Source organism: Martes martes (assembly GCF_963455335.1).
Source record: "Martes martes genome assembly, chromosome: 8".
In the NCBI taxonomy this organism is placed as follows: Eukaryota; Metazoa; Chordata; class Mammalia; order Carnivora; family Mustelidae; genus Martes; species Martes martes.
In genome coordinates this window covers 106248863-106268615 of record NC_137895.1, presented here as the reverse complement: position 1 = coordinate 106268615, position 19753 = coordinate 106248863, and the positions used below count along the sequence as shown (strand labels likewise).

The 19753-nt window shown below is 51.6% G+C and overlaps 1 protein-coding gene across 1 annotated transcript; it reads right to left on the bottom strand.

Annotated features, from left to right (window-relative positions):
• Positions 1-487: 487 nt before the first annotated feature.
• On the bottom strand, positions 488-14174 carry WNT5B (Wnt family member 5B). The gene is made up of 5 exons (XM_080811351.1): positions 14049-14174; positions 12537-12688; positions 11063-11310; positions 6432-6724; positions 488-1909 (listed from the first exon to the last, which is right to left on the bottom strand). The coding sequence occupies exons 1-5, from the start codon at positions 14112-14114 to the stop codon at positions 1451-1453; spliced, it is 1218 nt and encodes a 405-aa protein (XP_080667477.1). The 5' UTR covers positions 14115-14174; the 3' UTR covers positions 488-1450.
• Positions 14175-19753: the final 5579 nt, after the last annotated feature.

Genomic DNA, 19753 nt, shown 5'->3' with positions numbered 1-19753 from the left:
CTTCTTCTCTCTCCTGGCTCCAGATTCTGGAGTCTGAGACTGGACATGGAAACAGAGACAAGGCTGCAGAGAGTGTCCCCATTACCTGTGTTTTACCAAGGACCCAGTGAACAAACCAGGGGTGACCGGGGGTGGGGTGCTGTAGGATGGGAGAAGAAGGGAAGGTCAACATGAGGTTTAAACTGAAATCTCTGAATTCTTTTGTTCCTAAGAGTAATAGTAATAGCTAGCATTTACGAGTATTTAAGTTTGGGCTGGTCCTTGGGGAGAGTGCTTAAATGCTTTCCCTTATTCAATTCTCCTATTACTCTGTCTCTGTCTCCAACCAGGCCAGGCCAGACTAGAGCCCTGAAAAGTTTCCATTTCCTTACCCTCTTCCACATGCACACGCCATGTACCAGGGTTCCAAGGATCAGATCAAAAAGAAAAGGAGACTCAAGAAAGATTATTGTGTGTCCAAAGAAGGAAAGGGAGAGAAACTCCAGTGAAGGGTCTTTAATGTCAGAGAGAAACTGTACATCTGGGGCAGAGATGAAAAGAGCGTGCCAGGCCAGCCGAGCCTGACCCGGCCACACATCCTGTCGCTCAGGGGGCCTCCCCCGGGGTGGAGGAAGTGACAGCAGCAGCATCCCGTTTCCTCTCCCTGTGGGAGCACGGTGCAACGTTTGCTCGGTCCAGTTACACTCCTGGCTCTCTGCGGCTCAGGCACAAACATTCAGTTCATCCCTCTCCTAACATGTCAGGCCAATCGACCCCCTTTCCCCTCAGTGCGGGAACCGGTGGCAGGACCTGGTGAACTGTGGAGGGTGGGTAATTCTCGCTAGACAGACATGCCTGGGAGTCTGCGGAGGTGCAGGCTCCTCTGTGGTCACCTGTCAGGGATGACATCAGACCTCGGCTCATTCCCATTAACTGTGGATTCTGCCAGGACATGCCCGAGAGAAAGGGTAAGAAAACACCGGCCCTCTTCCGGAATCAGTCAGTATTCCGGACAAGACCCTGAAGATGGGATGGTGTAAGCAGAGCTCCTGGCGCCTTGCACAGGGCCTCCTGGCCCAGTGACAGGGGTCACAGGGTGGTCATCCAGCCGGCAAAGGCTCCAGACTTCCAGACAAAATCATCTTCTCCATCCAACCACCACTTGTCTCCTCAAGGCCATGGTGGATAGACAGTGACTAGTCCCATGTCCCTACATCCTGAGAGTCCCCGCAAGAGGGAGGGGAGGAGAGCCCCTGCCCCCACACCCACCGGGAGTAGAGAACCAAGCACAGCGCAATCCTCAAACACCTCCAGCGTCTCTTAAATAAGCTTTTCCTTTCCATTTTCTTCTCTTAATTATTTATCATCCATCCCTTTATTTATACAAATATAAAATAGATTTATATAGATTTATATAATATAAACTTTGTGAGGCAGAGTGGCGAAGTGGCTGGAAGAGCACCCCCGCCAGCTATTTACAGACGTACTGGTCGACGATCTCCGTGCACTTCTTGCACTTGACGTAGCAGCACCAGTGGAACTTGCAGTGGCAGCGCTCCGTCTGCACGCTCTTGAACTGGTCGTAGCCGCGGCCGCAGCACATGAGCTCGCAGCCGTCCATGCCCTCTGATGTCTTGTTGCATAGGCGGCCCTGCGTGCCCAGCGAGCCCGTGGTCTCGTTGCGCAGGCAGTAGTCCGGGCTGGGGTCCACGTAGACCAGGTCCTCCGGGGTGGGCTGGTTGAAGCGGCTGTTGACCAGCTCCAGCTTGCCTTTGCGGGTGATGCGCATGGCGGCCGCGCTGTCGTACTTCTCCTTCAGCTGGTCCCCCACCTTGCGGAACTCGGCCAGCTGCAGCCAGCACGTCTTGAGGCTGCAGGAGCCCGAGACGCCGTGGCATTTGCAGGCCACATCTGCCATCTTGTACACAGCCTAAGGGGGTGCAGAAAGAAGGTGATCAGAAGGAGGAGCCCCGGGGGGGGGGTGGGGGCAGATGGTAGGAGGGTGGCTGGGGGCACCCAGAGGCCAAACACGGAAGGGGGTGGGATAGGGAGGGGCAGAAGAGTCGTTTCTCAAATGTACAGAAAGATCTTTCCAGGAAGCTTGGTTACCCAGATAGAAAGCAGATAAAAGGAGCACTGGGCCGAAAAACGCGGGGGAGGCAATGTCCACGTCTGATCGGCTCCAAGGACGATGGCATTTGGTGCCCTTGCCCTTCCTACTTTGTCCATGTCTTATTACTTCAACTTGTTATGATACATGTGTTATGTTCACGATCACGGGGAAAAAAAGGATATTTCTATCTTGAACCAAGCCTCAAACAAACAAATACAAACCAACAAACCGTGTCCAGCTTTTGCATGACACGGAGTACAGTCAGGGGCTAAAATAAAAAATCCAGCCGTACTACCAGCCTGTGACAGAAACTGCATGGTGGTGGCTGGACAAAAGCTGTCCGTGACTTCACCAAATCCCCCAAGAACTCAACGGCCCCCTTTTCTGTGTTAACATTTGGCGATTAACTCCACAGAGTCACAGGGACCTCAGCACAGACCACATGGGGCTGTTGAACGAGACCATTTCCTTGCACCCGGCACCTGCAGACACCCCCTGGAGAGGCTAAGCGGGCAAGAAGAGGAGTGGAGCCCTGGGCCGGGCAAGAGTGGGTCGCTGGGCCCACCGACAGGGGTGATTCATCTGAAAACAAACCCATCTCGAAGCCACTGAACCACAACAATGTGGAGTGGATTTGAACTTGGGTTATCCCAAATCAAAATTTTTTTAAAAAGCAAGAGTCGACCAGAATGCTGCTTACAAAGTGCTTTTCAATGAAAAGCACCCTGATGCATTGTGTCCGACGGCCCTGGCAGCAGGCCCGGGCGTACAGATGGCGGGATAAAAATGCAAGCCCGCTGCAGAACATTTTCTTATGCCACAGCCATTGTCACCAACTGAGTCGGGACTCCTTTTTCAAGGGTTTCTCTCAGATTTCTTTTCAAGAGTCCCCAGATTGTGTCTTTATTCAGCACTGTGCAGACACCACTGCAGGTGCAAGAAATAGCTTCACCATCATTAGCTCATATCACTATTGTCAAAACTCTTCCTGATTTTTTTTTCTTTTTTTCTGGTGTGGAATTATCCCTACTGTTGTGTGCTGGAGAAACTGAAGCTCTAGAGAGGCTCAATATTCTGTTCAGGGCCACCCAGAAGGGAGTCAGAATGGCTAGCCCTTTTGCACTCCAGTCTTGAGGCTTATAAACGGCTTAGGGGAGAGAAGGATGGAGGCTCCTCCCCAAGGTTAAAGGCACCAGTACTGGGCTGGCAGCTCCAGGCCCACGGCATAAAGGAACCAACACCCCATTCCAACAGGCACTTCAAAGACGGGGTCTGCAATTACCCTCTTCTGGCACAAATCCCCCCCAGTCTGAGCTGGGGCCTGACATTCCTCTGGAAATGGTCCTTGGTTTAGTGAGGGAGGTCAGGCATCTGGTGCTGCTGGAAGCAGGAAACATTAAGGGCCTAAAACTGTGTACCCTGCCACTAAGTGACCAAGGGGACAGGATAAGCATCTCTACTGGGAGTCAACAATTAGGGAGATTTAAGGAAGGAGAGCTGAAGAGGACACCGCAGAGGAGGAACAGGAGCTTTTGTAAAACAAATCGGAGAGGAAAGAGTGTCACGGATCTTCACTAAGGAGACATTCATTCCACCAGCCTCTATGAAGAAGGACACTGTAACAGTTGAATTCTTAAATATTTACTCTTGATGATGTAGAGAAGCTCCTCTGACAGGAGAAGGAAGAAAAATAAATCCCAATTTTTAGCCTTTCCTGCCAACTGGAAAAGCAATAAAAGCAAATTTTTAAAACATTTTCTTAGTTCTGCATCTTGCCTCCTGACAAAGCCCTAAGTCCCTCTTCTGCACTGTCTAATGGTGTGACTGAGCTTTGTAACTGATAGGAATGTCATGAGGATTAGACAGCTTTTATCTGGAAAATGCTTAAGCCCTTGAGTGACAAGGCAGTATCAACCAACTGCTCTGGCCATCAATGTCTAAAATGGGGTTACTAGAGTCTCTCAAAGGCCAAGAGAAATTTCCTGCAAAGTATGCCCCAGATTTACTCTGTGGCCAAGATGTCAGATCCTAGATATTCCATTAGGGGGAAAAAAAAAATTGGCTGGGGCGCCTGACTGGCTCAGTCGGTGGAGCGTTCGACCCTTGATCTCGGGGCTGGGAGTTTGAGCCTCATGTTGGGTGTAGAGATGACTTAAAAATAAAACCTTTAACTGGTTGTAAAATACAAATCCAGGGAATTTTCAATTCCTGCCACCATTTTAGTCTTTCCTACGGAATTTTTTTGTGTAGGTGTGAGGAGGTGGGAGGTGAGTACCTTGGCCTCAGATGGTGATTGATGGTGGAGGCCTGCTTCTTGGAGAGCGGATAAAAAATATAGAGGGACAGGAATTCCCAACCTGGTGCAGACAGAAGCAAAGGGAGAGATAAAGGCTGTGGAAGAGGTGTGGAGGCTGGGGGAGGGGGACCCAAAGGCAGGGAGACAGACAGAGGAAGACGGGGAAGGTGTGTAAGTGAGAAACAAGGCAGATGGAAGGAAGGTTGGCCAAGATAAGGGCCAGAACAAACAAACAAACAATTAAGGGCAATAAAATGAGGAGCCAGCAGAAGTGGGGTCAAGACTGTGACTGAAATGGAGCCCAGATTAGGATGAAGGCCTAGTCACCTCAGCATCTGCCACAATGCCCCAAGGAGAGCTCAGAGCAGAGACAGGAAACAGCCTTCCATGAATTTGACCTCTTCCTAGGCGGCACCGTGGGACCTTTGCTCTGACTTGCACGCGCCCACCCACCCGCGTAAAGCACAGTGAGAGTGCTGCCAAGAGCTATGGACGGAATCCCTGAGCTGAGGGAGCTACAGCCAGTGGGAGGAGGCGATGGAGGCCGTACCTCAAAAGGTAGCAATTAACCTCCCTCAGTTCAGAAGCAGAGACTACTCATGATGGGGGATGGGAAGGATTTTAGGGAATAGGTGGTATTTTGAACCAGGATCTTAAAAAATGGATAGAATTTGGGCAGTCAGGAGAGAAAGTGAAGATCTTAACGGCTCTCACACAGTTAGATCCCCAAAGACTGGCATGCAGGCTGCCAAACAGAGAGGAAGTCGTGGGGGAAAGAGGTAGGCTCCACAGATGCCCTCAGAGTGGAAGGTCATCTAAGACAGTGCTGTTCTCTGTGTCCTGGTTCGAACCAGAACAACCACCAGAACTCACGACCCCACGGATTCACACCACCCCTCACACACACCTCTAGCCTCTGGAGATGGGCTCTGAAAGGAAGGCACTGGGCAAATGAACAACTCTAATTTCAACGTGACATCCCACTACTGATGAGACTAAGTTTCCACAACCCAACATCACAGGTCCCCAGTCCACGAGAAGCCGTTTCAATTCCATTTATTTGGTACATGTTCCTAAGAAACAGAAGTCGATTTTTTAAAAATTGGTAAATATTTTTTTTAGAAATACATCCATATCCTGTCACTGAATCACCAAATGAACCAACATGAACTTTCTGAATTGATTTCTCCTCAGGAAACCGCTAGTCTCATTGTTTCTCATTAGTTCTTTGGTCTCGCGACAGTATCTTGCCTGAGCCCCTGAGCCAGCTGGCTTGACACAGACCCGAAGGCAGAAAACACTCCCAGAAAGAAGTCTGTGTCGTTTCCTGAGAGGTCTGTGGTCCCCCCGGCCCTGAGCCGGGAGCGACTCGTACCACACAGCACTCAGACCTCATGCCTCTCAGGGAGACCCTGAGGCACCCACCTGCCTCCTGCACGGCCCTCTGGCATTGAAGTGTGTCTGCCATTAGCGCGGACATGTGCTTTAGGATCAGGCCTCTGGATGGGCACGACAGCAGCTCTTAAACGTAGGCTCTGCTTTCCCCTGTGCCTCTCCCAAATCATAAACCCTAGTCTGGGTCTCATGGCCTCAACTTCCAACCGTCCTATCTGCTTGACAAGAACTCTACTTCGAGCACCTGGAATCCTGATGACAAGGCTGCTCCTAAGGGCTCTAGGGACAGCCGTCCTGGGGAGAAATTAACGAGGCTTATAAAAATGACAGTGGCACGTGCCCAGCTGGGGAATGGAGTCTCGTGAAATGGATCAGGTCGGCAATGTGGGCCCTCTCTCACGCTCTCTTTCTCTCTCAAATAAATAAATGAAATCTTAAAAAAAAAAAAAAAAAAAAGGAGGCATCCCATAATCCTGGAGGTAAGATTCCCTGTGGTCAGGACGACCCCCTTCCTCATGGCCAGGCCAGGGCTCCCAGCTCAGCCCAGGAGCAGTGTGTTAGCCCAGGGCGAGCTTGTGTGTGTGTGTGCATGTGTGTGAGTGTGCGTGCGTGTGCATGTGCGTGTGGAGGTGGGGGAGCTCTGCTTACCCTCCGACCCGCCTCGTTGTTCTGCAGGTTCATGAGCACCCGGCCCTGCTCCTCCGACCCCTTGGCGAAGTTCTTCTCCCGCTCGCGGGCATCCACGAACTCCTTGGCAAAGCGGTAGCCGTACTCCACATTGTCCCCACAGCCGCCCCACAGCCAGTCCCGGGGAAGGTCCTTGGGCCTCGCTGTCCGGCTGCAGCCGCATGTGGAGAGCTCACCCTCCCTGCAAGCCCGGCTGATGGCGTTCACCACTCCCGCGGCACTCACTGCGTAGGTGAAGGCGGTCTCCCGGCTCCCTGCAAGAGAAGGCGGGAGAGGGGGTGAGGGATGCCAGCTCCCTAGGCAGGCCCCTTCCTTCCTTCCACCTTTTCCGGCCCCAACACCATCGCCCGGCCTCCAACACTCCCAGAAGGGGAAACAATGTCAGGAGAAGCATCTTGCATGTCCCATGGCTCTAATGGTTAGGAACTCCTCTTGATAATGAGCAGAAATTTGTCTCCTCTACCCTGTGAGCTCACACACTAGAATGAATCCCTCCAGCCCTGGCCCACACTAACATCCATTCCAGGGAAGGTTACGTGGCCAGTAGATTCCGAGGAGGCAGACCTAAATGGAGGGGGGAGTGGGCATTAAGGAGTTTATGGGACATGTGGGACGAACAGAATGAGCCAGAGTAGAAATCATGGGACCAATAGCAGGAGTCTGTATCCTAGCAAAAATGCAGGTCACCATTTCTCACCACTTGATGGGCCACACATCTGTCTTTTTTATTGTTGCCATTATCTAGCTAGACAGTGGCAGAGACAAGGAGGAGAAGTGAGCCAGAATTACAATGTCCAGAATCATCCACACTGTTTTGCTCTGTCTTCCGCGGGATCCATGCTGCCTCCCCACTTGAGAGCACTGGGAAACCACAGCTACAGGATACTGGGCACAATCCAGATCACTTCCAGGAGAAACTCTGAACTGTGTTCCTCTCTATTACTTAGTGAACCACTTAAAACTCCTAGGATACATGTTCCATTTTAATAAAAATGTTTATAAAAAATAATATTCAGCCTCCAGGGAAATGCAAATCAAAATCACCACGAGAGGATGCCTGGGGGGCTCAGTCATTTGAGTGTCTGCCTTCGGCTCAGGTCGTGATCCCAGGGATCAAGCCCCACACTGGGCTTCTGGCTGCTTCTTCCTCTGCCTGCTGCTTCCCCTGCTTGTACTCTCTCTCTAACAAATAAATAAATAAAATCTTTTTTAAAAAATCACCTGGCGAAACCACTATACACGCACGAGGATGCCTAGAATCAAAAAGGCAACTAATAGGGTGCTTGGCTGGCTCAGTCGGTAGAGTCTGTGACTCCTAATCTTGGGGCTGTAAACTCAAGCCCCACGACAGGTATAGAGATTACTTAAAAAAAACAAAATCTTAAGAATAAAATAAAATAGGGGCGCCTGGTTGGGTCTTAGTCAGTTAAGGGTCTGCCTTTGGCTTGGGTAATGATCCCTCAGGGTCCTGGGATCAAGTCCCATAGCCAGCTCCCTGCTCAGAAGGGAGTCTGTTTCTCCCTCTACGCCTTCCCCTGCTGTGTTCTCTCTCTTTCTGTCGTGCTCTCTCTTACACACACACTCTCTATCTCAAATAATTAAATAAAATCTTAAAAAAAAAATGAAAGCAGTAGACATCCCATAATCCTGCCTTGGCGGGTGAAGACGGAAGCAGTCTACAATCCTCAACTGGTCTAGAAGGATCTCTCACTTTGCCCTCCTTGATCATCTAGGCGGGACACAGTCAAGCTTGCCACCAGACCAGACTGGGCAGGTCAGTTTTTCTCAAGGAACCAGGGGTCAACTTCTGGTCAGATGTGGACTAGGAGCAGGACAAGAAAAACCCAGATGAGGCAGGAATTCACACTCATGATTCAGCCATCAGGACCCACATCTGAGTCAGGGCTGATCCGTAGCCAGAGACCAGGGCTCTATCTAATCTAGGGTAGTTAGACTAGGAGAATGAGCAACCAGGATGCTAGGGTGACCGATGGACTTGAAGGGAGGAAGGCCTATTCCCCTCTGTGAGGGAGCCATGCCTGAAAAATCTTCCTAAGGTGGAGTCTCAACCCCCTGACCCGGCATCCTGGGACAGGGAGGAGCCCGGATCCGTAGCCTACATCCCTCCCATGGGGACTCTTCCTTTTCACAGTGTTCCTCAAGGCAACCCAGCCCATCATCTTTTTAATGACTTTAATCACCAGAACGATCTTTCTTATAGTCAGTTGGAAAACGCCTCCCTGTAACTTCCACCCGCTGGAGCTCTGCTGTCTAATCCCTTCCCATTTGACAGCCTTTCAGCATTTGAAAACAACTGATAGGCCTTTTATGTGTTGTCTTTTCCAGGCTACATATGTCTGATTTCTTCCTTAGTGCTCTAGCAAACACGCTTTTCCAAGCTGAATCATGCCTCTCAGAACTGCCTTTCAAAATAATATGCCTGCATCTGAGCAAAATACTGCAGACACTATGGGCTCTGACCGTCCTGCCTTACGTATCATGATGGGTTCGGATCCTACTCTGTCCTCAGGTGGATTAAGGTCCTGGCAAAGGTTCTGCCTCTTTTGGTTGGGGCACCGAGGGTGGGCAGCTCTGCATTCTGGGGAGCAACTGGGTCCTTTGGGAAGTACAGACTCGTAGTACTACTCTCAACCAGCAAGACATAATGCAGGGCTTTGGAATGGGCAGCAAGGTGGGGGGGCTTCTCTGTAGGAGAAACAACTCAGAATGGAAACCCGAACCACCTCAAGGATAAAGGCTAATTAACCCGCAGCCAATGTTGCTGCTAGAGACCTGACACCGTCTCCCTACCAGGAGGCAGCAGGACACGAGCACGCCTTCTCTCTGTTCCTCAGTAGTTCGACCCAGCTGCCAGGAAGGTGCCCTCATGCGCCCTGACCAAGGCTGAGCGACGTGCCACTGGCTCCCTCCAAGCTGCTCTGCTGCCCTCTGGTGGTGGACCCTTGCAGCAGCTTCAAAGAAGGGAGGACTTTCTTGGAAGTCATATAGGAGAGCCCCGAGAGAGGATTCCCCAAGAGGCACCCTGGGCCCAAGGGCATGTATGGAGGATAGCTTCCCAGGTAGCATAAGTCTGAAGGGAAGCTACAAAGAGAAACTGTGAAAATAAGGCAAGCAGGGAGTTCCGTTCGTAACAGAATAGGGTCCAGGGAGAATGGGAGGGTAGGCTTGCACAAGTCATTCCCCCAAGCCAGTCCACACCCAGTGGCACTTCCATTCCTGCTAACTCCTTCCTTTCCTCAAGTGAAGCTCACTTTTTGGCCCTCACTCAAACAAAATTACACACAAAAAGGATCTAGCCGATGTCAGGCACACATTAGGTCCCTGAAAGTGATTTGTGGATGCCTCTTTCTAAACCTGTGGTCCTCCTGCTGTCCACACCCAGAACCCAGTGCCAGGAGTGCTGCTAAGACTTTACTGGATACTAAGTGTATTTGAAAAGAATCAATAAATCATAAACAGTTCCCACTCAACCCCAAGTCCATTCCTTTAGGAAAGCTGCCGAATAAGACTGTTGCAGGAACACGTGAGCCCTCCTTGTCTAGACCTTGAGTCGATACTAGAGGAAGGACAAGGGCAGCAAGGTTCAAAGCATACTCCACCCCGCCATCCTCACTTGTCAATATGGGTAGGGGAAAGAGGTCAAGAGGGAGGGGCCTTCCTCATACCCTGCTTGCTGCTAAAATCATTCTTCTTTGAGGGGGAAAAACCCAGCCCCAGGTAACTCCCAAATGTCCTCCTTCCTTGGAGGGGAAATTCTTTTGGAGAATGGGAGACAGGAGAATACAGTGCCCTAACACCTTCTTTCTATGGCCCTGGGGATCAGACCCAATAGAATAGGGCCGGATTTCTCAATTTCTTGCCAGGGAGGGGAGGATTGCATTTCAAAAGGACCTAAAACAATTAGACCTCAAATCACACCTCCATCTAAGCAATAGGGCAGCCAGAGAGTCCGAGAGTGGGGGAGAGGGGAAGGGACAGGAATCCAGGAAGAGGTGGCCTCTCATCTTTCTTCTGGGTGTGTCCCCTTCCCCCACATTCACACACATCCCTTTGGAATGAAAAAGTCAGGACTGGATCTGGGTCAGGTTAATGACAGCTATCACCAATCTGGCTCAAAGCTTCTATCTCTCTCTCAGGATCCAAGTGGCAGAGGCAAAATTCATCTCGACTTTCAGAGCTGCGATTTTCGGTTCTCTACCCAATGCTGTCAAAGCCCTTCCCCCGTCTGACCCCCGCCCACCCGTGCTGAGACAAAGGTCAGCGGCGGTGGGCACGTCTGCTAATCCACTCTGACTCAACTCTGCTGTTTCTGCCACCTTCTTGGAGCGAGTCGCCGGCAGACTGCCCCAGACAGGGTGAAGCTGGGAGCAGAGGGCTCACAGAGCACTAGCACGGGTGGGGACCGACATCCCATCTGAGACTCTGCTTCCCGTGTGCATCTCCCACTCCGCTTGCACACCGCTTCCAAGCCTCAGAGAACTCACCTAGACCCTTGTGGGGGCTCTCTGTGCCAGGCCTGGGAGGTGAGCCCGGCTCCTGTAGCCAGCCAAGTGTCGGTGGTGGGCTCTTACCTATCTGCATGACTCTCCCAAAGACGGACGCGTTGTCCACTGTGCTACAGTTCCACCGCCGCTGGCGAAATTGGTACTGGCACTCCTTGATGCCCGTCTTGGCTCCCTCCCCGATGTAGGCCATGTGCTCCTGGTACAGTTGGCACAGCTTCCTCTGGCCAGGGGAGAGCCCAGGAAGCTGGCTGCACACGGGCTGGGCACCGATGATAAACATCTCAGGTCTCTGCACCGGGTTCATAGCTAATGACCTACAGCGGAGATCCAGAAAGGGGACGGAAGGCCCAGGGGTGAGCCTAGGCTTGCATGCAGCCTGAAACCATTCACTCGGCACACTTAGCTTTCCTTCTGTGTGCAAGGCCCTGTACTAAGGGTTTGGAAAAGAAATCTGCTAAAACAGAGGCCCTGCCTTTACAGGGCACTGTAGGAAACTGAGGCACAAATGCAGATGATACGGGAGAGGTCAAGGGCCAAAGCTAGACTTGAGCTTCTGGCTCCATGGTGATCAGACAGAGAAAGAGCTCTTCCAGCCGGAGAAAAGATTTTTATAAGGCAATGGCCAGAGTGTGAAGGGAGTCTTAAAGAATGGGGTGCAGGCAAAGAAGGGCGACAGAGCGGGCGGAGGACATTCATTCCAGGCAGAGGACGGAAACAGCCAAACCTCCCCCGGAGAGCACATGACTTATTCGGGGAAAGAGGGTGACGCACTCACTCTAACCCGAGTGCAGGGTGTGATGGAAAGCAGTCAATTTCCTTCAAGTAACACTGCCCTTACGCCTGGCAAACAGAAGCCAATTTACATACATCACAACCTAGTCTAAATGTTTTCGCTTCCATATCCCACCCACAAATCCCATAACCCACTCTATCCGTTCAGGCGCTCTCGCTTTGGCTCATCCTCTACCAGATACAGTAAAGTGGTCAGTTAGAGGAGAAGACGGTAGAGGTACCTCTGAGACCAATGTAAGGGGGCCCAGACGCGGCAAGATAGGTGGGGAGGGCTGGCCTTTTCCAGGTTGACTTGGCCATGACAATAGTCTTAAAAATACAAAAGAAGGCCACACACAATGGTCCTGCAAAGCTCTCAGCCTCCCATCCGGTCATCAGACTTATCAAATAGGAATTCTACTCTCCTTGTACCCACCGGGGGAAAAAAAAAGAAATCCATGTTCTTACTGATCCAATAGCAAAGCGAGAGCTATTTCTAACAATCCATGGGGACAGAGGACAGTCCCAAAAAAGGGGAAAGCGGACAGGATCAGAGGAAAAAACCAAATGCACTAATCCTTTATCCTTGCTGAACCTTTAGCTCTGGGGGCTTGTGAGAGAAAAGGCTGTCCTAGTTTTCCTGGGATAAAAGCAGTCCTTAGGATTCCTACGAATAAAGGAACGATCACAACACACGGTGACCCTTCTCCACATTTAATTACCAAAGAGGTGTAGGTTGTAGAGAAGGGCCTCAGCCCCTCTCACTCACCACCAGGAGCTGGCTTCGGCCGGAAGCTGGGCCCAGCTGGACAGCAGAGCAGCGGCGAGCAGCAACAGGCTGGGCATGGTGGGCCTGGGCCTCGGCCCTCCCCAGTGTCCTGGGAAGACCCCGGGGGCGGTTGGCTTCTGAAATGGGGCTCCCTGGAGAAGAGAGAATGGAGGGAGAACCAATGTGGAGATGCAGCCAATGAGGCAAGACCTGCGGAGAGGAGGATGGGGGAAAGCACCGAGAATGAGCTGGGTGAGGGGGTGTCCAACATCAAGTTCTGCTCCCCCCACAAAGAGATTCAGCCTCTTTCCATCCTCCATCTCCTACTGCTACTTTTCTTACCAGGGGACCGCCTTTGTGTCTCTTACCCCAAACTGTGGGAACCCTACCCAGGACCTAATTCCAAACGGAACAATGAGCTGAGAAAGGAGAAAAGAGAAAGGCAAACAAGTCATTTCCAGAACAGAGTGTGCTCAAGGTCGCTTTAAGGAAGATGCTCTGGTCGCTGCAGTGCACACCTGCCCTTCTTCCAGAACATCCAAAGAAACCACAGCACCATCCGCTCCTCCCTGTGCGTCTCACTCCAGCCAGAACTCTCCTCCAGGCACTAAGAACAGCTGGGGAGTTAGATTTGCCGACAGCCCAATAGGAGTCTTCCCTCCCCAACTGTACCCTTCCCACTCCAAGGAAGCTTCCACATCAAAGCCCTTGTTTACCGGGAACAGAGCAGACCGAAGAGTGAGGACTCTGCACTTCCTCAGGGCAACTCGTCTGAGAAATGCCATGTGTCCCCAAAGCTCCCTTGGGTGAGGTGGTCTCTTCCTTGGTGGCCTCCTTGCCCTCCTCTGCGCTGTGGCCCTCTAGGGGCGGCCAGGAGCGCTGACGGCAACAGTGAGCTCTTGGTCTGCAACTCCGGCCTCAATGGTCTGTGCCCAGGACCCATCTTCCAGAAGCAACGACCCCTTCCCTTGTAGCTCAAGAGCTTCCCACGTCTTTGCCTATGCTCTTTGTAACTCACGCCCGTGTCTGTATCCCCCGAAAGACAACCTTTTCTCCAGCCCTTGGAAACGGGCGGAAAATCCTTGCTTCTGGCTCCCACAGCAAGTCTATAAAAACACGCCCCCCTGGGACGCCTGGGTGGCTCAGTTGGTTAAGCAGCTGCCTTCGGCTCAGGTCATGATCCCAGCGTCCTGGGATCGAGTCCCACATCGGGCTCCTTGCTGGGCAGGGAGCCTGCTTCTCCCTCTGCCTCTGCCTCTGCTCACTCACTCTCTCTCCCTCTCTCTCTCTCTCTGACAAATAAAAAATAAAAAATCTTAAAAAAAAAAAAAAAAAAAAACACGCCCCCTCCCTCTCACCCCCACCTCGTTTCCCCCTTAGCTTCCATCCAGGGCGTGACCCCACATCTCCAATGAGTCTTCTTCCCAGACCCCTTAACACCTCCAACTCTACACACGCACGCGCGCACACACACACTGGCACGCACTCCCAGCCGCTCCCACCCCGTCTCACCGCGCGGCTCCCCCGGCCCTGGGACTCCAGGCTCTGTGGGAGGGGGCGGCAGGTGCTTCGGGTCATCAGCCTGGGAGATATTTTTGTCCTGGGGCCACCAAGAGAGGAAGGTGACCTGAACAGGATCCAGGAAAGCTGGGCCACAGCCTGGTTCCCACCCCCTTTTGGTTTTTCTTCTTGAGGTCTCAGCTGGGGCGGGAGCACCAACAGGCAGGTGTGCGGGGCCGGCAGGGGGCAGATCAAAGAAGAAACTTGCTCCTTCCCCTTTGTCATGCAGAGCCAGCTCGGAAATGATCCGGCCTCTAGCGCGGCCGACTAACAGCTCCCCACACCCTGCTTTCCTAACAGACTTCTCCTCCTCTAAAGGATACCTCCTCCCCCTCTCCCCTCTCCCCCCAATAAATCCTCCCTGTCCCTCAGGGCAGGAGGTCTGTGAATGCACCGACTGGAACCAAGAGAGATGGAGTAGAGATAGGGCTGGCACCAGAAGCTAATGGCTTTATGGAGGGGAGGGAACCAGGTCCAGAGTGGGGAGGACGAGAGAAGAGCTTCAAAGGGTTTGCTTGTGCAAACATCCTCAACTCCACCTACCAGTCCTTCTTGGGGACTGAGGAGTCAGAGCTGCCCCCATTCCCTGTGGTCCTCCTCCCTCCCCCACTCCCTGTGGTCCTCCTCCCTCCCCCACACCTGCCCTCCCACCACCATGCCTCCCGCCTACCCCCACATATAGCCTCACACGTTGCCACTGCCAGCGAGCTGAGTTCTGTCTCCCAACGGGTGACACTTCTTATCCCTGGGGATGCCCCCCTCACACCAACGTCTCTCACTTCTGCCACATCTTTTCATCAAGCTCCTGTGAAACCTTTCTGGTTCTGCGGCTCCTGGGTTCAACCGAGGCCACATGGTGGTGGTTGGGTGGGGGGGGGACCGTTTCTGAGCCAAGGACAGGAGTCCGTGCCTGCTAACGGCCACTGTGGCTTTGACTCCCCAGTGACAGGCCAGCTAGGGCCAAACTTCCCAAGAACCGCTAATCCCGCCCCTCGGTGCCTGGCAAACCTAAACAGATCAGGGCTCACTGCCCAGCTGTTCCCACCACGCGGTGCTTTCCATCAAACTTTCAGCTCATTAAAAAAATATATTTTAAAAACTTCAAAAAGAAAAGAAAAGGAAAGAAAAAAGACTGCCACCCGTGTGGTGACTTCTCTGCCTTCCAGATATGCGGCACCTGGAATTGTATGCCGTTCCCTCCCCACGACAACCCCTCAGGATGCTCTCTGTCCGGATGCAGGCAGATGTGAGCCACCCTCGGCCTGTCACAGAGCCCAGTGGGCCAGCTCTCTGCTCTGGCTGACATTCTTGGCTTCCCTTGTGCGGAGCTGGGAGGAGAAAAGCCAAGACTGGCGATTGGTTTCATCGGCAAGGGCAGCGTGAAAACTTCTGGCCTCTGCCCAGCAGGGGTGGAGGGAAGCTGGGTGGGGACAGATAGGACACATGGAAAGCCCTGATTGCGGGTCACAGGTGAGTTTTACAGCAGGACTCAACCAGGGGAGGCTCTTCTTCACATAGGAAGAAAGATCTAGTAAATACGGAAAAGACAGGGAGAGAGAATTCCTTGTGCTTCCTTTTGTCCTGACTACAGATTTCCTTAGAGAAGGGTTGGGGTGGGAGGTGAATCCAATATCAAGTACAGCAAACACAGTGAAGCGTGGGGAACTCCAGGGTCTCTGTCCTTTAGGGGTAGAGGGTCAGGGAAGGGGAAGAGACCTGCAGAGGCCCAGGAGGAGCTGGGCAGACATCAGCTCTGCCCTACTTCTGCAGTCTGTTATTTGTTTATTCATTAAAGCCATTAATCAGATGTGCACTGGGGGCCTCGTCTGTGGCAGTGACTGCTCCGAGGGCCAGAGTTATAGCAGTCAACGGGAGCAAGTCAACGCGTCATGTGTCAGGTCCAGTGAACACTGTAAGAAGAAGGAAAGCCGGACAAGAACCGAGAATGGTAAAGGGTGAGAGCTTACATTCTTCAGCGTCCTGTAGGCAAAGCCAGACTCTGAACTATCTACCCAGCCCACCTCTCCTCAAACTGCTGTGGCGACAGGGAGGTGACAGGGTGGCCCCACATCCTCGACCCTACCGTGCCACGTCCTCTGCTGAGACCGAGAGGCCCGGCTTTACCCCCACAACCAAAGGGGTGCCCAGCACACGCGGCAAGGGCTTTGACAAGGTCATTAGCTGTTCACAAAAGTCACCTCTGGGGGTTCAGGATGGACATCCCCCAGAGCCTGAGAACTCAAGCAAGGTATGAGTCGCACACGAAATGGTGCCACATCCCACACCTGTCCCGTTGCCCCAGACAGGCATCCTCACACCTGGAAACCTACCCAGAAATAACCAGCGGTCTCCATGGGAGCCTTTTTCCTGGTTGCCACTGGCCAGTTCATTCTGTGTGACTCAAGGAGGAGCTATGGAATGTTTGATTAAAAAATACATTTTGCAGGGACACCTAGGTGGCTCAGTTGTTAAGCGGCTGCCTTTGGCTCAGGTCATGATCCCAGAGTCCTGGGATGGGGTCCCGCATTGGGCTCCTTGCTCAGCGGGGAGCCTGCTTCTCCCTCTCCCTCTGCCTGCTGCTCCCCCTGCTTGTGCTCTCTTTCTCTCTCTCTCTGACAAATAAATAAAATATTTTTTTTAAAAATTTGCAGGGTGCCTGGCTGGCTCAGTGGTAGAGCACATGACTCTTGATCTCAGGGTTGTGAGTTCAAGCTGGGGTGTGGAACCTCCTTAAAAAACAGCACCTTTGCAATTTTGTTAACGTTCCTGACATAATCAGATAGATACTCTTAGCAATCTTGGGGAAGGGAGTGGCTCCCTTTGTGACCTTCTGGCTACACTGATGCCCCCATGCCTGCCAGTGATTCGATGATTTCTGTGGGGGCAGGTGGAGGAGGAGAAGGAGTGACAGAGCCTTCTCTTCCCTCTGCCACTTCATTTCCACCACTGTAGGGAAAGATTCTTTTATTTTTATTTATTTATTTTTTTTTTTTTTTTAAATTTTATTTATTTGACAGAGAGAAATCAGAGCTAGGCAGAGAGGCAGACAGAGAGAGGGGGAAGCAGGCTCCCGCCGAGCAGAGAGCCCGATGTGGGGCTCGATCCCAGGACCCTGAGATCATGACCTGAGCCGAAGGCAGAGGCCTAAACCACTGAGCCACCCAGGCGCCCCTATTTTTATTTTTTTAAGTAGGCTCCACACCAGGGGCGCCTGGGTGGCTCAGTGGGTTAAAGCCTCTGCCTTCGGCTCAGGTCATGATCCCAGGGTCCTGGGATCGAGCCCCGAATTGGGCTCTCTGCTCAGCAGGGAGCCTGCTTCCTCCTCTCTCTCTCTGCCTACTTGTGATCTCTGTCTGTCAAATAAATAAATAAATAAAAATCTTAAAAAAAAAAAAAAAAAGTAGGCTCCACACCCAGCATGTAGTCCAACGCTGGGCTTGAACTCCCGGCCCTGAGATCAAGAGTCAGACACTTAACTGACTGAACCACCCAGGTGCCCCAAGAAAGATTCTGTATGGATCTAAAAACACTTGGCAAACACCTCTTACAATGCACCCAGGTTCACTAATGGCCTTCCCTGTTTTCAGATAAGTGTCCACCCTCCTTACACCTGAACACCAGAGCAGTCCTCTGTGGTCTAACCCAATGGTCCCACACCAGTTTTCCTGAAACACTGATCTCACATCATATTCCCATCTGAAGACTGACAGTGGTTCCCAGCTCTTCAACCATCCTAAACCTCCCAGCCTGGCCTCACTTTACATCTTATTCTTCTCCTGAAATTCCCACTATGGGGTCTCTTCTCCAACCTCCCCCTGCTCCTAGAACAAGCTCTGCTTTCCCCCCAAGCCCTCATTCTGTTCCTCTTCCCAGCAATGCTTTCTCGTCTCCAATGATACTTAAAGTCGTGCTCGAGATTCACCTCCTCCATAAAACTGTCTTTGATTAATCCCACACCATGAAAATCTTTCCATTGACTTGGGATTTCCCGGGCCCTGGTGAGGACCCCATCCCACACAGGCTGCCTCGGAACTGTGCATGTTTCTTCTAGGAGATGCAACATTTTCCAAATGTACAAACCTACCTCCCCTACTTCCTCTGTATGTGCCATTGTGCCCAGTATACTAGGCAATAAGAAATTGCTCTTGGTGGATATGTGGTGACAGTACTTCATATTAGAGGCCACTTACTGAGCACTCTCTACACGCACTAAGCCAAATATCTTCCAGCCGATTTTTTTCATTTAATCTTCATTAAAATTCTGTGTGGTCTATGCCATTATTATCCTTCCACTGAATATAGGGAAACTAAAGCATAAAGAGGTTAAGACAGTTGCTCATACAGCAATTGAAGGGTCGACCCCGGCTTGGAATCCAGATCTTTCTGCTCCTCCCCTGTTGGTAGTTCCCCCATCCCTGGAACGTTAACACCTTCTCCACTCTGTTTCTCTTCTTTTCACCATTGCCCCATTACTAAGGCTGTGACTAGTAAGACTGTCAGATAATAACACCCTGATTTATAGGAAGTAGCACAAAAAGCAATGTTTATCCCCCTCCACAAAAAAAAAAAGGCCGATTGCAAAGTTGCTAGTATAAACACACACACACACACACACACACACAGTGTTGGAGGGAAAAAGCCAGACTTTCCTCCAACCAAATGATATCTGGATTGAGAATAGGTCTGGTGGCAGGGCGCCTGGGTGGCCGAGTCATTAACTGTCTGCCTTCAGTTTGGGTCATGATCCCAGGGTTCTGGGATCGAGCCCCACATCTGGCTCTCTGCTCAGTGGAAGCCTGCTTCTCCCTCTCCCACTCCCCCTGCTTGTGTTCCCTTTCTTGCGCTCTCTCTCTGTCAAATAAATAAATAAAATCTTAAAAAAAAAAAAAAGGAATAGTTCTGGCTGCTTAACACTGGAGAAATTGAAATAGAACAATAGTTTTGAGAGAGCTGGTGTTTATGTTTATGTTGGGGCAGAAAAGACAAACCAGGCCAACAGGCAAACGTGAGCTCTCAAGAAAATGGAAGGCAGGGCTGAGTGGCTCAGTTGGTTAAGCGTCTACCTTGGGCTCCGGTCCTGGTCCTGGGTTCAAGCCCAAGGTCCTTGGGCTCCCTGCTCAGCAAAGAGTCTCCTTGTTCCTCTCCCTCTGCCCCTCCACCCAGCTCAGGTTCATTCAGCTCGGGCTCTCTCTAGCTTGCTCTCTCTCTCTCAAAAAAATAAATAAAATCTTAAAAAAAAAAAGAAAGAAAAAGAAAATAGAAGGCAGCCTAGGGAGGCCATCCTCTTGTGGAGACAAAGGAGGCCTTTGGGCTTCCTTATGGCTCAGCCCATATCTTCTTATTTGGGGGTCTACTGTTAGTGCTAATTGAGATTCTGGAGATTCCAGGTCTCAGCTTTGTTTCTACCTTTTCTTCAAAGACAAGAGTAGCCGGCAGCCTCTAAAGCCATTTATTATATGATAACCTGAAAATGTCTAAGACGTTGCTCCTTGCGGGGCTGGGGGCTAGCTGTGGGAAACATGAGAAACCTACACTGAAAGGCAGGACACACAAAGTGCCTGAGGAGTCCGAGGGAACCTTCATAGGATCCTTCAAGGATGCGGGACTGGAGTAGGACCTTGACGAACGCGTAGGCTTTAAGGAGAAGAAAGGAGAAG